Source organism: Lonchura striata, chromosome 1 (assembly GCF_046129695.1).
Source record: "Lonchura striata isolate bLonStr1 chromosome 1, bLonStr1.mat, whole genome shotgun sequence".
NCBI classification, from domain to species: domain Eukaryota; kingdom Metazoa; phylum Chordata; class Aves; order Passeriformes; family Estrildidae; genus Lonchura; species Lonchura striata.
In genome coordinates this window covers 153794914-153812621 of record NC_134603.1, presented here as the reverse complement: position 1 = coordinate 153812621, position 17708 = coordinate 153794914, and the positions used below count along the sequence as shown (strand labels likewise).

The window sequence follows — 17708 nt, the reverse complement described above, 5'->3', positions numbered from 1 at the left end:
CTCTCCCTTGGTAGAAAATTGGAAAATCTGCATGACAGGAAAGTGCCAATTTGAGGTCACCAGCACAGCACATTACAGATGGTTCACAGGGAAAGGGTGTGCTCCAGTGGAGAGAAATGTGTTACCACAAGAACTGCAAAAGAATGACAGCAAGGGAAGAAACATAAATACCAGCATATCGTTCCTGAAATTTGGTCTGTGAAAAAAAAAATGTAGGGATTTCATGTGAAATGAATACTTATACACAAATTATTGTATAAACTCTGTGGTGGGCTCTGTGTGTGCGAACACACAAATTCATGTGTGTTAAATGGTCAAATTCAATGTCTGGATTCCTGCAAAAGACTGCAGCAAAACCTTAAATTCATAAAGAAGATCACAAACTTTGCAGAAGCAGAAAAAAAAAAAAAATAAAAAAAAGCAGTTTTTTCCTTATTAGACCTGGTATTTTTTCTTATTAGCTCCAGTTTGCTATTTGGTGTTTTATTAAGAACTGTTCTTTCCACAAGCTGGAGCTGATCACTAATTATCCAGCTCAGCAACCACAGTTATGTCCTGAAACGTGAGCAATTGGGAATTTGCTGTCCTTCTCCATCTGCCAGGAAGGTCACCCATCTGAGAGCTCAAGAGATTTGTTCATTTATTTCCCTTAATTAAAAACTCTTCACCTCTAAATAACGAGACACCTTTCAAGGGTCTCGAGCTGTGCACTAAAAATATTGAAATATTGAAGGTTGTTGGTCATTTAACAGAAATTACTTTTGTCTTTTGATCATTTAATTATTTGGTTTGCAGTCTGAAAAATATGCTTGCATGGCCAGAAATTCAGCTTTCCAGTTTCTCCTAGGGTAGGATCCATGTCATCAACACTTCTATGTCCAAAACCAACATCTGAATTTGAGCTAAATTTTTATAGTCAGGATTATAAAAGTAAACTTTTATAATCAGAAATCAGGTTAATTTTGGGTTTTTTTCCCCCTCCCCATTAGCTAGAGGAAGTTTACAGTAGTCATTTTAGAGATGTATTATAAAAATTAAACATATCCAGTTTTCAATAAATAATCATTTCTACCTGACCAGGACATCTAAGGAAGAGTGAAGCCACATGCTCTAGATAAAATTTCCAAAGCCATATACTTGTATGTAAAGAACTGTATTATTTGGATGAACACAACTATGGTACCAATTCCAACCCAGTTCTCCAGAATTTAGCTGAATTATGCCACATTTCAGTTGTGCAGTGAAATGCACTCTAAAAAAAAGCCAAAAGGAATGAAAATGTATTTTTGTGTGCCAAAGTTAAAAGAGGTTCTCTGTGCTGCCTGCTATGCATTGCAGAAGACAGGCTACATGATTGATACACAAGAGCAAAAACTCTGAAAAAACTGCTAAAAGATGCTCTGGTGACAACATCATCACAATAAACAGCTGTCATTTTAAAATAAAACTGAGTAAATGTCATTAATTCTTTCAAATACTGACTATTAAAGTGCACCAAAGTGAAAATATCTGTGTATTAAGCAAGTGTAAGGCATTTGTATGGAAGTTGTAGAAGGCTTTTAAGGGGAATGAGCTGGAGGATTGAAATCCTGGTGCTATTTGTCACTGAATCCCTGTGAGCAATGCTCCTGGAGAAGAGCTGAAAAGCACATTTGTGAGCAATGGTTAACACAGAATTGTGTTGAATGCGACAAGAGGTTATTGCAGGACTTGTGTACGACTCGGTACAGCTACAAAGGGGAAAAAAATATCTTTTTTTCAGTGTTTTTGTGTCTGTTATGTGAGGAGAGGTGCAGTCACTGTGTGTAGGGACCATGGAGAGGGAGAGTGACAATCCCCAGACGTGTTAACACAGAGTTATTAATGGAAAAGCACGTTGTTTAGTAAGTAAAGACTTGTGGGGAAAATTAATCTCTGTCACCTTCATGAAGAGTCGAATTTCCAGAAAGATGATGGATGATTTATGTGCCTTTAGTATCTTTAGAGGCTCATTTATATTGTTTCTTAAAATTGCTCCTCTGAAAATGGAGGCCTCCAAAAGCACTGCCTGGAATATCTCGAGGTTTAGGTTTCATATGGAGGGGATGAAGGGAATCTCTAATTTTATCCCTCTGTCTGGAAAAAAATATATTTTTAAACCAATGGATTTGAAACAGAAGACATGCTGGTTGTTTGTTTTTTGTTGTTGTTGTTGTTGTTGTTGGGTTTTTTGGTTGGTTTTTTGGGGGTTTTTTTGGTGGTTTTTGTTTTGTTTTGTTTTGTTTCATTTTGTTTTGGTTTTTTTTTTTCTAATTATTACTTTATTTCATTTTGAATCTTGGTTAAAAACAGTGAGCAAGTGCCCTCAAGGGATGGACTTGCCCTTCTCAGGATGAGCAATGATCTCAGTCCTAATTCATTAACAAAGGAGGCTGGAAATTCTTAACCCAAACAATGAGACCACCCAGGAAAATCCAGAATTAGTGTCAGCAGTAGATGCTTCCCTCTTGGTAAATGCTGGCCTTGAGAACATGTATTTGTATCAGAACAATGCAAATAAAATCATTTTTCCTTACCACAGGAAGCAATACGAGGCTGAAGAAGCAGAACTTCCAGTTGATGGCCATCTTCTCTCCTGATTTTGGACAAGTTTTGCTTGTTAACACTGAGATTAGGGCTGAAGCACAGGCTCTCTGCTGATATTTTGGTTGAGGTCTTCACGTCAAGGCTCAGATCTCTGCAACAAGAGAGGAAAATTATTATAAATACGTAAACCACGGAGAGAATGAAAAAGAAATGGACAAAAACCAGAGAACCAACACTTGAGCTGCAAGTGGCACTTATTAGAGATCAACCAGGCTTTTGAAGATTTTAAAGGTGGTCTTGGATATCTAATTTAAAGGCAAATGACAATGTGTGATCAGTAACTTTTGTCAAAGAAATGCTGGAACAGGTTCCATAGCTGCAAACACCTAAATTGTACCTGGGGAGAAGGAAGGGTGGATTATTTTGAACAAGAAAAAAGACCTTTCTTCTTCATCTCTGAAGTTGTGGTTCACACAGCTTTCACAAATTTCAGTAGTGTCTTAAAAACAAAATTGTCTGGGGGCTTTTTAGGGGTCTAGCTCCCAAGATAGGTTGTCCATATAACAAAATCCATTACCAGACCTGTTAATAACCTATTAACAGGCTTGTTAATAACTTTTCTGAGAACTTGGCAATAGGGGGGCAAAAGAATGAATTGTAGTCTCCAGGTAAAGTTTGATCCAGGACATAATCAGGAATGATTTATATGAACAACAATGTCATCCATACCTGTGACTTCCATTGCTTGGCCTCTGCCCTGAAGGAATTAAGGACTAGGGGGAAGGTGTTTTAAGATTTGGATTTATTTCTCATTATGCTAGTTTGATTTGTAAAAGAACTTTTAGAACCAAAGGACACAAGTTTTATACCGACTGAAACACACTGCCAGGACATCAGCATTTAGAAAGGAGAGTCTTTCAATTAAAAAATAAAACAGGAAAATTAATCTCCCTCTAAATTTTGGGAGAACAATGATTCATGAAGTTCAGTCTGAACTCATCTGTTTTCTTTTATCCTCTCTTGATCAGTCTCTCATGCTCTGTTCTGGCAGTGAATTTAATTACTGTATTTCTGATGGTTTATAAATAATGGACAATTGATAAGATCTCAGCTGAGGAGGACAGCAAACATCCCTGGTGACATTCAGCCGTGAGGACTTGGAATTCCATTAACAGCAGCAAGACAAAACAAGACAGATGCATTAGCAGCCACTGGATTTAAAATGATTTCCTGATCCTTTGCACTCCTGTGTGCAGCTCAGGCCAGAAAAGCCAGAGAGGGTGTGGAGGTTGTGTTCTGTCCTTTCATTCTGCCACCATAACACATCAGGAAATGATCAAATGCAGGGGAAGGGTGGGAGATGCCAGACTAAGAGAAGGACACATTCAGATGTCCTGGGGGAAAAGGCAAACCTTTAGAACACTCTTTACTTTAACCTGGCAATCCCTCGGTTTGAAAAGTGGAGGGTGGCTGTTTTCTGTCTTGTCTGAGTTTCAAAGGAGCCTCTAAAGAGACAACGAGAACATCTGCAAAGCATTTCATGGCTTTTCTCTCACATATTGCAGGGGAAATAAAACAATCTACTTCATTTTTTGCCTTCAAGGTAGTCATGGAAACCTGCACCAAATACTGGGCTGAGGCCTTCGTGTCATCCAGGGAGACTGGAGTGTTTATTAGGGAATAACAGCTACCAGAACTTCTGCCCTGGACCTGCAGCAGAACCTTTTATACTGTTGAGCTGTTCCTGGAATGAATGTTAAACATACATTCAGAGTCCACCTATTACTAATTAAAGGCTACTTATCTCTATTATCAATTAAAGGGTAGTTATCTCTATCACCAACTAAAGCCCAGCTACTTCCCCAATAACTACTATCAGCTAAGTTATACCAGAAAAAGAAACTTTTAAAAAATATATAGGTGATGCTGATAAAGCATTACCATTCAGGATTGAGAAAAATAAATAATTATATTAGTTTAATAATACTTCAATTATCCAATAATTATATTGGATTTGGAAGGGAATCTTGAATTATTATATTTTCTTCTGATATCACTGGCTGATAAATCCTGTCATTTAATTACTGATGTTTCATGTTGTTGTTTCATCTGCATCTGCCACTGTAACTAAAATTAATGAAGTCAGAAGAACCAATAACAAAGGGGTTGCACCTTTCAATTATGGATAAACAGCTCATCAAAATAATCTTCAGTTATCTCTGGTGGAACAAAAGGGATGTTGAAGTGTCTGAGAATCTGAAAATCAGCTGATTGTTGGTAAAACAGAGTGGGTTTCAGGAGTTTATTTCATGCATGGCTGATATACAGGAAGAAGAAAAAAGAAAAAGAACGTTGTTTTGGTAACCTAGTGACTTAAGAAAATAATTCATCCCCTCTGAAGGTGAATTCATTTATCCACTGGAAACACTTTCAGTGCCACAGTAGATTCGTTATGAAAGCATCTGAGTTGCTTTGGGGCAGGCTGGAAAAGCTCTGGCAAAACTTGTTCTGCTGCAAGTTCCCATTTCTTTCTCCATATATAAAGGTCTCTGGAGGCTGGTGAGGACAACTCCTCTGTGAGAGGCCCACAAGTGCCAAGTGACCATCTTATGTCACCAATGAACAAAACCACACAGTGAGACCTTTCTAGGTACGATGGGACTACTCCCAGGGAGGCATAAAAAGGTAATAAATCACTGCTCAAATGGATAAAAAAGTCCTCATATTAAAGATGGGTGAAATTGTTACACAGCATCTCAGAGTGTACCCACTGGATGAAAAATGCAGGAATTTTTTTGATGAATGAAAGAGGATTTTTAGTGGCTTTGCAAGGCAGCTACAAGGTCGTACTGAGGTCACACCCAAAAAAACCACCTGATCTGCTGGGCTCCTTGTTGTGGTCCTCTGGGATGTGTGCCAGAGGTTTGAAAGGAAACCAACACATGTCACAGCTGACCCACAATGGTTTAGACCAGTGATGATCCAATGGGGATTCATCACTTCATCTCACTTCAGTGTCCAGGCAGAGCCTCCCACCACATTCTCTTCCTGCCCCATGACCAAGCTCCTGCCCACGTGAGGAAATCTGAAAGCTTCTGACAACATACAGGAGAAACTGAGGTTTTGCAGACTGAATAAATTTCAGAAAAGTCAACCAGCCCATGCACAGCTACTCCAATGCTTCTTAGAGACATGAAGAACATTTCCCTATGAAGAGTAAACATGGGTGGAGAATTACTGGGTGCAAAATATATGAACAGGTAATTATCATGAATGGCTTGGGGTTGGAAGGAACCTTAAAGATCATCATTCCAACCTCCTGCCATGGACAGTGCCACCTTCCACTAGAGCAGATTTTGGGCCTTAGGCACCACAACCTCTCTGGGCAATCTGTTCCAGTGCCTCACCAACATCACAGTAAAGAATTTCTTCCTAATATCTAATCTCCTTCAATTTAAGGCCATTCCCCCTTGGACTTACACTACACCAAAAGTGCCTCTCCAGACTTCTTTTAACCCCCATTAGGCACTGGAAGGTGCCCTAAAGTCTCCCTGGAACCTTCTGTTCCCCACGATGAACAGTCCCAACTCCCAGCCTGAATTCACAGGAGAGGTGTTCCGGCTCCCTGAGCAGCTCTCCTGAGGGCTGGGGCACCTTTCATTGTGCACCTGATATTTTTCTATCTTTAGGCACTCAATAGCACACTGCATTTTATGATTTCTCTCCTATAAGTTCCTAAATGTGGTATTCCAGCTACATCACTTATTTAAAAGGCACAGTACCCTTTCCTCACGTTCCTGCTTACCAGCTATGAGGAGAGTTAGGAAATCAACCCCTCAGTGACCTAGGACATGTCACCTAATTTTAGAAACCTGGCAGAGACATCCTCACACATGAGCTCATTGTCAAGTCTCTTTTTATATCAACAGAGAGAAGCAGACATGTGAAGGAAGTGTTTTGTCTGACCTATTTTAACCATCTCCTTTAAAATCCCAGCTCCTCTCCCAGAGTGTAAAGGAATTCTGAGCAGCCAGCTTTGTTGGCATCTACACTGTGGATATCTAAATCTGGACAGAGTAATCCCACCTCCAGTCTGAAATATATAGATCAGCAATATGAAACCCAAACCAGCAAATTTTCACCTTCCACAAGGGATTGAGAAGAAATTTTACTGTTTTGGGTGTCAATAAATTAATGCTGATATATTTAAGGCAACAGAAAAGCTAAAGGAAGATTTAATTCCAGACAGCAAGAACTCTAAAGCTTTCCATGGAAAATACTCCACAAAGTGCAACCCTACTAAGGCAAAGAACATCGTGTTCTTTGCACTGTCTTTAATAGAGTAGTTATTATTTTTTGACATTTAAATATTATGGGTTGATTTTGTTTACCTACTTTCTAAATTTGCTGAAATTAAAGCTTCTTCATGGCATAACAGCAGCCAAGAGTCTGACTCTACTTTCTTTTATAAACCAAGAAGACTTTTATTCTCCCTTTATGTACTTCACTGGGAAAGTCCCTCAGGTCCTTGTTCCCACTCACCAAGTCTGTTGTCAATGACAAAACAGGACTCAAAGGATCAGTACATCAGGAGGCCTAAGGTGGACTTTCAGAAAGGATTTACTGCTATAAAGGACAAAAATTCAGCTGCACATGAATGTCCTGAGTCACACCTTTGCTGAAAGAGTTGTCAACAAGCAACCTGGAATTTTTTCACAGAACGGTCCACAAGGATGGATGCAGGCTGCCCATTGTTTTAACATGTGAGCTGGTGTGGAATCACAGGCTGAAAAATATCCATTCATGACAGATGCATTCAGGCAGACTCTGTTTTTTCATTGTGCAGGAAAATTGCTGCTTAAGAAAACAAAACTTAAAAGAGAGCTGATACAGCACTAAAACAATTTTGCATGGATATATCTGAAAGAAATAGATTCAGCTGCTGCCTGGATTAGGCACATAAGAATATGCCTAGTTAATGAATCTCCAAGTCTGTTAGCAATGCTCAGTAATAATCCTTTTATGTTCTGGAGGAATAGGATTTTGATTTTCCTTTTTTCCTTGCATAAAACTCAGAAAACACCTGTGAATTTTACTAGAACTCCCTTTCTAAATGTGAAGATAAAAGTGTGATTACAAAAGTAGGAAATTGTAAACTGCAGATGCTGAGATTCCCGTATGCAAATGAGAGCTTAGGTGTCCAAATATTTCTATATGAACTAGAATTATATTATGAAGTAAATTTCATTTACTTCCACGAGGATTTGTGTACGAAATAAATTAATGCAATTTTTTAGTTTTGCAAGAAGAATGACTGCTAAAGAGGATTCACCGAACTGGAGATAGGAAGGACCTCTGCAGATTGTCTAGTCCAACAGCAGGTTATTCAAAACCCATTTTCAATCAGTTTCTTAATATCTTAAACGTTGAGACTCAGCAATTTATCTGATCAACCTCTTTCAGTATTTGACTATTCTAATGTGGTAAGCACATTTCTCTCCCTCTCAAGATTTTTTATAGTGGTGTATAGAGAGAAATAAAAGAGAAAACAATTTCTATTTCTACTCCTTATTTTTCCCATGTGGAATGTGTTTGGAGAATTGTTTCCCTGGGGTGATTGCTTGGTTGGATTCTGGTGAGGATTGTTTGAGCCTGATGGACAATCCAACCCACCTGGGGCTGGGCTCTGGAGAGAGGGTCATGAGTTGTGTTAGAGAAAGTAGTGTGTAGTTTTAGTATCCTCCTTTTATATACCATATTAATGTATTTTAGCATGGTTATAATAAAGAAATAATTCAGCCTTATTAATTGAGTCAGACATCGTCGTTTCTTCCCATTGGGTTCGCCTGCATTTACAATATTCTAACAATAACAAAGTGTTATCTTACAGCTGAATTTCCTGTGTGTCTGTTTATGCTTGTTGCCCCTTTTCAGCACAGAGAAGAGCTGGATCCATCTCTTTTGCACCCTCTCATAAGGGATTTCTACATTTTGATAAAATCCCCCCCAAATATCCTCCAGGCTAAAGAGCCATAGGTCTCTGAGTGTCCTGTAATTCTTTAATACTCTTTGTGGCTCCTCACAGAGCCCACTGTGTTCATGCTCTCAGCAGCTCAGCTCTCGACCAGGCACTCCAGGGCTGAGAGAGAGGAATTATCACCTCCCTTGACGTGCTGCCAAGGCTCTTCCTCATGCAGCTGATGATGCTTTTGGATTTCAACGCTGCAAGGGCACTTTGCTGGCTCAGGGTCCATTTTTGTGTCCATCGAGCTTCAGATCCTTCCCTGTAGAACTGCTTCCCAGCAGCTGATTTTTCCAGCCTGTCCTTGTGCATGGAATTATTCCTCTCCCCATGCAGGAATTTGTATATCTCTTTCTTATTCATCTTTCTGCCTATTTCTCAAACCTCTCTGGTTCCCTCTGAGCAACAGCACAATCAACCTTTTGGTCTATCAACTCTTAAATTTGTGTAACCTTCAACCCTCTTGCAGGTGCACTGTGTCCCATCATCCTGATCATTGGCGAAGACATTAACCAGCATTGCCATATAAAAAATATCTTTACAGTTCAACCCAGCCTGCCCAGGCTCTCTCTCCAGTCAGTGGAGATGAAAGTCACCTCAGGGAGAAATTTCTATATCCTAAATGCCTTAAGGCCAGGCTGGATGGGGATTGGAGGGACCTGGTCTAGTGGGAATAATTTGTCCTTACAAAATACACTCTTTATCACTTCTGTATAACCTGACAGCTCCTGCATTTTGTAGTCCTCTACTTTTATAGAATTTTCCTAACATATAAAAAAAACTATTTAAAACTATTCCAAAACAGATTTTATTAAGTGTTGATCAGCCAATTCAAGAAAGATATCCAAATTTACACAATAGTAAGATCTGATTAATTTCTTGAATATCTGCAAATTATCAAAAACTCTTTGAAAGTCCTAATCTATACCCCATTCCTTCATAGGTGTGGTCAAAAAACCCAGCTTTTCCTGAGTTTTGAAAGTTTATGCTTTTCTGGGACATATGTATAAAACTAAACAAGACTTGAAATATTTTTCAAACAAACTCCATTTAAAATGCCTGAATTTTATAAATAAAAGAAATTATCACAACATAACAATTCCTCTCCTTCATATTATGCTGCTTCACCAGTCCAGATATGATGAAAGACTGAAGGTTAACGACACCTCACTTCTGGATATATGAGTATTTTGACATCATAATAACTCTGAATGTCTGTTTGATGGAGGTGCTGCTTCAGGCTCTCTGAAAATTCAGGTGGACATGAGTGGATCATACATCCAGAGGTCAAGATTTTCTAGCTCATCTTTGCAGTGATAGACTCGTGAGAGCAGAGGCAATGGAACACAATTCATCCCTCCCTGGGCACCAAATTGTTTTTCTTGGCAGGTCTACATAGCATCATCAATAAAATTCTTGCTTTGATTGGCATTATTTTCCCTATTGTATTATCCATCAGTTTTATTGTTCCTTTATGTTACTGATGTCCCCAGAGCCCTGGTGAAATAACAAAACTTCTTAACTAAAGACCACAGAAACTCTGATGCAGGGAAATAATTGCAAACTATCACACATTCAGGAAGCATTAGGCAAAGCCAAAAAGAAAAAATCGAATGTGAGAAGATTCCCTTTTCACAGCAGATCAATTATCCTTTTTAAGCATCTGTGGTATATGTGATACTTCACTGCTAATATGAAATTAATACTGGGATCATAAAGATAACGATGTGCTGCTCCATTCCAGCAGGGCTTTAAGTGCTGCTTGGCGAGGGCCTTCAGAATTATTACTCCACAACCAGGAAAACACATTCTCTACCCGGCATATCAATGCTTTGCAAGAGCTCCCTGATTAATTTGCTTTCTTTGACTGGTGGTCTGAGTTTCCCTCCCTAGTTGGATGTGTAAATATTGTTCTTTATGATCACACAGGAGGTTTTAAGCGCTGTAACCTGCCCATCAAGCTCTGCTTTGAACCTGCCCAGCACATGTGGAGCTGACATCTCTCCCAGGTATCTCTTACAGAAAGAGTAAGAGCAGAGCAGAAAATGCAGTTCTGGGCCCATTTAAAAAAGGGTTCTGGACCCTTTAAAAAGTCCTAGAGTCTTTTATTCCCATTGTCTCTGAAGATCTTCCCAAATGCAGTACTCAGACAGTACCTTCCAAACAATTCCTTAATTCAAAATATTCTATTTATCAGAGTATGATGCCACTCTTAACACCCTCAATTAGCCCTCTTGATGTGCTGAGCTGATTATCCTAAGATCAAACTGCCCTGATAAAGCCACCATTGCTCCCCAGACCTGAGCCAGGCTCCATGCAAGGTGTTCTCAGCTGTGAGGAAATGCCAAGAGTATCTTTAAGATAACATTCCACTCTTTATTTAGCATGGGCAGACTCCATAGGAGTGTTCTTGGAGCTGATGCTGGACTCAAGGACAAGACTCTAGTCTTGGAGCTCCAGCAACAGCACAGCAAACTCTTATCACCCCTGGGAAACAAGACTACCCTTCCTGTCTGAGAGCAGGACAAAAGTTAAAAAATAGGAAATGTTTTGGAAGGTGGTGAATATAATGAGGCACTGATTGTATTTCCTGATGCCAAAGGAATAAATACAAGGTGGTGTGAAGAAACCAGACTGATACTACCTTGGTGTTGAGAAAAGGGTGCTTGGGAGTGTGGAAAAATTGCCAAGTTGTTCAGAGATGATGATCCAATGATCTTTCTTTGCCTCAGGGGTACAATTCCTTGTCATTTTCCAGTGCAAAGTCAGAGGCATTCTGAATACAGCAGCTTGTACTTCAGTGAGCATTCTGAGCTGACAATCTGTGGTGAGGGCCCAGATCAACATCCAGGCTCCTCCTCTACACTTCTAATCAACATCAAAAGCTTTCATGGGCCAAACTCTAGCCCATCTTGATAAAGGGACAGATATAATGTGTTTCCCAACTTCTACTGGGTAGGGAAAAAGATAGCTCTACTATTGTGATTCCTCAAGCAAATACTGTCAAGGAAATGTATCTCAGAACAGGCCTGGGGCTATAATCCTGTCTCTTCCATTCTCAGGGAAGTGAAAATCCCATTTTTTTGTTTTAACAGTTTCACTCTTCTCTACTACACTGAAAGATAAGGTTAAGACACTGCATCAGCATTTGGAAACTGTGCAATGTTTTTCCCCTCCACATTTCCTATTGTCCTCGTTTCCTATTGCATTTCTGACAGCCTGGGCTCCCAGCTGTGTCCCATATTGTGCTTAATAAACCCATTACGTTTGGACATTATTAGGACCTTCCACAGCACGTGTTCTTGCAGCACCAGGGATGGAATCCAAGGCACATAAATCTGGCTGTCTGTAAGGGAACCATCTCTATCCACGCTGACCTCTCTGAGCTGCTTCCACAGTGGATGGAAGAGGAGTAATTGTCCTCAGCAGCACATGGCTTTGCCTTGCTCCCGGACAATGTGCTACTCATCTTGGCAAACAGAGGGGTAATAAAGCACAAAATCAGCTTGATTAGCTCAGGAGAGCCTGTGTGGAATAGGCACAGCCCTGAAAGCAGCAGAAGCACCAAATTAAAGAGGAAGGAAAACAATTGAAATAAAAGTCGCTGTTGGGTCAAGAGGTTAAGCTGGGAATTAGAAGAAAGCTTTAGACCATCAGCATTTAGACCATTTAGATCATCACCATGAAAGTACCTTCCAGGGAGAGGAGGAAAGTAAAAATAAACTTAGAATTTTGAGAGGATTCCATATAATATAAATACTTTGTAAACCAATTTCTCTGACACATGAAGACACCACAGTGTTAATAGATAGAGATTCCCAACCACATGGCTCTGATCCAGAGCTGGATCCCACCTTTCACCTTAAAGCATGGAGTAAACTCACGTCTCTGCAGTAAGGAAAACTTTGATGAGGAAAATTGCATCCCTGGAAGTGTTTCAAGGGTGTATGGATGTGGCACTTGAGGGCAGGGTTTAGTGATGAACCTGGTGATGCCGAGTTAATGACTGGACTTGATGATCTTGGAGGTCTTTTCCAGTCTAAAAGATTCTGTGATTCTGAAATTGTGACACAAAGGGCAGTCATAGCCTGACACAGAAAGAAATGAGTCTAGAGAAAATATTGTCTAGAGAAAAGAATTCAGGGGAAAAAAATTTCTTTCTTTCTTTTTATTTCTTCCTTTCTTTCCTTCTTTCTTTCTTCCTTTCTCTCTTTCTTCCTTTCTCTCTTTCTTTCTTTCTTTCTTTCTTTCTTTCTTTCTCTCTCTCTTTCTTTCTTTCCTTCTTCCCTTCTCTCTTTCTTCCTTTCTTTCCTTCTTCCTTTCTCTCTCCTCTCCTCTCCTCTCCTCTCCTCTCCTCTCCTCTCCTCTCCTCTCCTCTCCTCTCCTCTCCTCTCCTCTCCTCTCCTCTCCTCTCCTCTCCTCTCCTCTCCTCTCCTCTCCTCTCCTCTCCTCTCCTCTCCTCTCCTCTCCTCTCCTCTCCTCTCCTCTCCTCTCCTCTCCTCTCCTCTCCTCTCCTCTCCTCTCCTCCTCTCCTCTCCTCTCCTCTCCTCTCCTCTCCTCTCCTCTCCTCTCCATAATGTAAATATTTATCTTAATTCATAACTCACCATTCCACTATTATCATAAACAAAGTAGCTTTACCACTTCTAGAAAAAAAGGCAAATATAAATTAACAGAAGTGATTCATTTCTATGCATTCTTCTTTTCAGACAGTGATTAAGACTACCTCTATATTCATCTTCATTATCTGCTCATGGATCTCCATATGAGAGTTCTAGAAGATGAGCTGGCCCTGTGGTGCTCTGTAGGGTGGCAGAATATGGCCCTAAGGGAATACCTGGGAAGGTCAGAACAATAAAGATCAAAACATCTTCATATTCACCTAAACAGATGTACAAGTACATGCAGAACTCATTGGCCAATAAAGAATGTGTTTTCTTATTTTATTAATTCTAGAGGTGTCCAAAAAAACCCCAAAAGAAACTCATCAAAACACAACTGGAAAATGTCAGTTGTATCCATTATAGCATTTTTTATACTTCTGTCAAATTCCAAGCTACTACAGCAGCAATCTTCTCTACAGATCCCGTGTGAACAAGAGCCAATGGAAACTAAAAAAATGGGTAATTTTCCTCTCTTGGGTGTGTCCGTTGCAGTAAAAGCTGGAAACCCTGATTATAGATATGAAGCTGTCTGATGAGGAAGTTTATAAATTGACAGGATGGTCATTGCATCAGACTCAACCCAACTTGCTATGATTCACATTTTCTGTTAGGTGTCATGTGGAACTGGAATATCCCCTGTGGCCCAGAAAACAATCAAAGTGCTATTCCTTTCCACTGGATAGCTTTGTCATCTTATTGTCATGCATCCCAGTAAAACCCAGGATATAAACACGTAAATCCAATCGAGCTGAAATCCCTTCTTCTCCAGCGTGCCCACTGCTCAGTTTGAAATAGGTTGAGTCATGTCTCAAAGACACAGTGAGAATGCCTCCCTCCCCATGGGGGTCCTTCAGAGCCCTGGGTGAGAGTTATCTCATTAAAATGTGCACCTCCAAACACCAGATAATTTCCTTGTATAGTCCCTGAGATGTGATCAGCACATCCCATAGAGCTCACAGCATATGTTAGATTATCCTAAATTATATATTTCAAAACAGCAGATTATTACATCCTATTTCTCTATATTTTCTATCAGGAGGAAGGGAAGAGAAGGATTTGAGAAACAACATTAAAAGTTTCAGCCCAAACATTAAAAGTTGCCAAAGCTACACTCAGCTGATGAGCAGCATCTCATAGTGGGCAGCAAATTAAGGTTAAAGAATGTGTTTAGCCACAGTTTTTTTCTTGTCGCTCCAACCTCCTCCCCTTTACCTTCCTCACATCAGATCAAATATAAATTCTGTTCAGGTCTTCATTGGCACCCACCTTGAGTTTAATATGTAATTTAAGTTCAGCTGAAATGGCACTGAAAAAACATGATCATCACCATGTGCCTTTCAAGTACATCAGGTAAAGAAGGTTTGAGCCTTTAGAAACTCTTTAGGACAAAGATTTCACAATTTTATCATGGTGGATAATGTATCAGTTTTACATTATTCCCCTATTTCCTTGGATACTCTGTGGAGAGGGTTTATTCTAAACTCTTGGAATAACTACAAGAACAGTGCTGTAGACAGGGACAACTTCCAAGGCTGGTTTCTCATGGAACACAGGATCTGCCCACCCTGATCAGCATTTGATAAAAACTTTTAAAAATGATCAGAACGCTTTCTAATATCCTATCTAAAGAAAAGCAGCTTAAGAAAGAGAGAGCTTAGCTGACCTCCAGCATTGAGGGATCCACTTCAGCAGCCTCCAAAGGATGCAATTTATTAAGACAAGAAATCCAGCTGTCCCAAAGCCCTCATTTCTGCAGGCTGCATTATTGATGACCCTCAGGCTGCAGATGGCACAGAGCAACATTCAAGTGGCCTCCTTAGGCTTCCTCATCCAAATAGAGAATTAAAGAGAGGGATTAAAGGTGGACCAGGACCAGAAAATAAAGGAGAAACCATCAATGGTATGTGAAAGTCAGCTGGCAAAACGTGGGACAAACTTTAACGGTTTATCTGTGTTTTGGCTGACCTTGGAAATATCCAAGGTGTTTAAACATGGAATATACTTCCATGCTTAAATATGGAATATGCTTCCATATTTAAACACAATATCCAAATATTGTGTTTAAATATGGAAGCAATCGTAGGAATTAGGTAGTGGTAGCACAGAATAACTTTGAGTTATCTTCACAACATTTTCTGGTTCAGGCATCTCAGTCTTTTCTTGTTGTTCCCTAAGAATGTATTCTGTACCAAAGACCAGCTTTTCTTTTAAGGCACCACTCCAAGAAAACACCTAAAACCAACCAACCAACCAAATGGAAAAAAAAAAAACAAACCACCACCAAAAATCCCTCACAAAGAAAAAAAACCTCAAAAACGCCCACCCCAGAACTAACAAACCCCAACCAAATCCTCCACATGCAATAGAAAAGGTGAATCTGCATTTTATGGCATTTCCTCCCTCATATCCTAGAGTTCACTTCTGTCCCTGGAGTTTGCTGCCAGCTGCAGCAAATGAGGCATGGGATGAGTTTGTGTGTTTTTCTGAAACATGTAACTCACTGGGGAAAGCAGGGTAGGGACACAGAAAGGAAAGGAAGAGAATGATCTCCTCTCAGCAAATAAAACAAAATGTGTGATAACCTGGAGTCAGCACAGTGGGAGCCTTTTTGGACAAGCAGAATAAATTTTGTGCTGGAGTCTTGATAGGATGGTGCACAGGGGACTCTCCAGGGCACAGCTTGGCTGCCATTACACACGTCCAGAGAATTGGGTATTTTATTGAAGATTGTTTTATTCAGAAACAGCCACAAAATGAAAATGCTGTGTGAGGCAGAGAATATTTTTTACAGTAAGGCTTTGCACATTCTGGGTGTGTGTAGGTCTCCCACTTAGATTAAACCAAAATGTTGTGGCATGGGTTTAGATATCTTTTGGATTGTTTAATTCTATCCAGCACTGCTTGACTCTAATCAATCACAAAATCCTCCTTGATGGACAATAATCGAAGGTTTTATAAAAATAATTCTGGCTTATGTTCTGCAAAGGAGTGTGGTATTCTGTGTTATCTTCAAGTCAGCAATGAAAATAATGACAGTTATTAAATAAAAATGTTATTAAATTACTGTTTTAAAATAAAAATAATGTAGAATAACATGAAAACAACCCTTTCAAAAAGCAAAAGAAAGAAGAAACAAATCCCAAACCCAAACCAGGACATTAGAGCTTACAGGTCATAAATAAGCAGGTGAATAAAACCTAATAATTATTCAGTGACAGTCATCCAGCTCCAGTCCAAAAGGCCAAGATTAGCATCTCTCTAAAATGGAAATTCATGTGGTTTCCACTTTCTTCTGCCTTTTTAATGTGTTTCCCAAAGCAAACCAAACACTCCCACATGTAGAGGCCTTCTCAAGGCAATCTTCATCTCTGAAGACAAAAGCAGCAACTTCTGCAGAGTGCCCTGAGTGAGAAAGGAGGAAAATGAGTACTTCACATCTAGGTAACCTCAGTATTACAGATCCACACAGGATTAATTTATCTCCAAGTACCTGCTGTACCTCCTCTGATCACCAGCAAAGGCAGTGACACAAATTCTCTACTTTACTCTTTCAACTATTTTTAAGTTAATGGCATTTGCTTGCATTATCTGAGAGGAAACTGAAATTTCTTCCTTAGAAGATGTGAATTCTTTCTTTCTGCTGATCCTCTGTACAAATGAGGTGGGTAAAAATTCCATAGGAATTATTCAAACACCTCAAGGGGGCTATAGACACCCCTATCCCCAGCTCTGGCTGTGATGGAAAGGACATTACCCCCAGTCAGCCCAGAGACACCAATCTGTGCTGCACTACTTCCAGACCCCATCAAGCTCCTTGTGGGATCACTGCCTCACCCAGCTTACTCCAGGTAAATTGATTTAAATATTGGGTTGATTTAGATTGGATATTATGAGGAAATTCTTTACTCAGAGGGTGGTGATGCCCTGGAACAGGGTGCCCAGAGAAGCTGTGGCTGCCCCTGAATCCTTGGAAGTGTCCAAAGCCAGGTTGGACAGGGCTTGGAGCAACCTGGGATACTGGAAGGTGTCCCTGCCCATGGCAGGGGCTGGAGCTGGATGATCTTTAAGGTCCCTTCCAACCCAAAACGTTCTGTGATTCTATGATTTTGGGATTCTATGGAATAATAAATCTTTGCCAGCAAAGGCCAGTGCGATACAATCGGGTCAGGGAACTCTCCTCAGTAGCTCACGGGGAGATTCAGGAGGTGATGATGAGATGGTGGAGCTGGCTGGAGGTTCTGGAGTCTTCAGGGAGCTGCAGGGCTCCAAAACAGCTTCACACTTCAAAACTCATGGACCCAAGGTCTTCCTATGATCCTATGGGATTTTTCTCCCCTGTTTTTCGTATGTGCTATTTCTTACTCTTGATGTTTATGATTTTAACTCTCAAACAGCAGATTCCTTTTGTCATTTTTAACAGAGCGGGTGAAGCTGGGTCTTAGCAATGCATATATTCT

At 40.1% G+C, this 17708-nt stretch overlaps 1 protein-coding gene across 10 annotated transcripts in view; it reads right to left on the bottom strand.

The window, feature by feature from the left end:
- Nucleotides 1–17708, bottom strand: part of ADCYAP1R1 (ADCYAP receptor type I) — a 144238-nt gene that overhangs the window by 109910 nt on the left and 16620 nt on the right. For all 10 annotated transcript variants that reach the window (XM_077789662.1, XM_077789654.1, XM_077789646.1 and 7 more), the window contains one exon: nucleotides 2556–2716. In XM_077789662.1, coding sequence (XP_077645788.1) covers nucleotides 2556–2606 — 51 coding nt within the window. In that variant the 5' untranslated portion in view covers nucleotides 2607–2716. The remainder of the gene's footprint in view (nucleotides 1–2555; nucleotides 2717–17708) is intronic.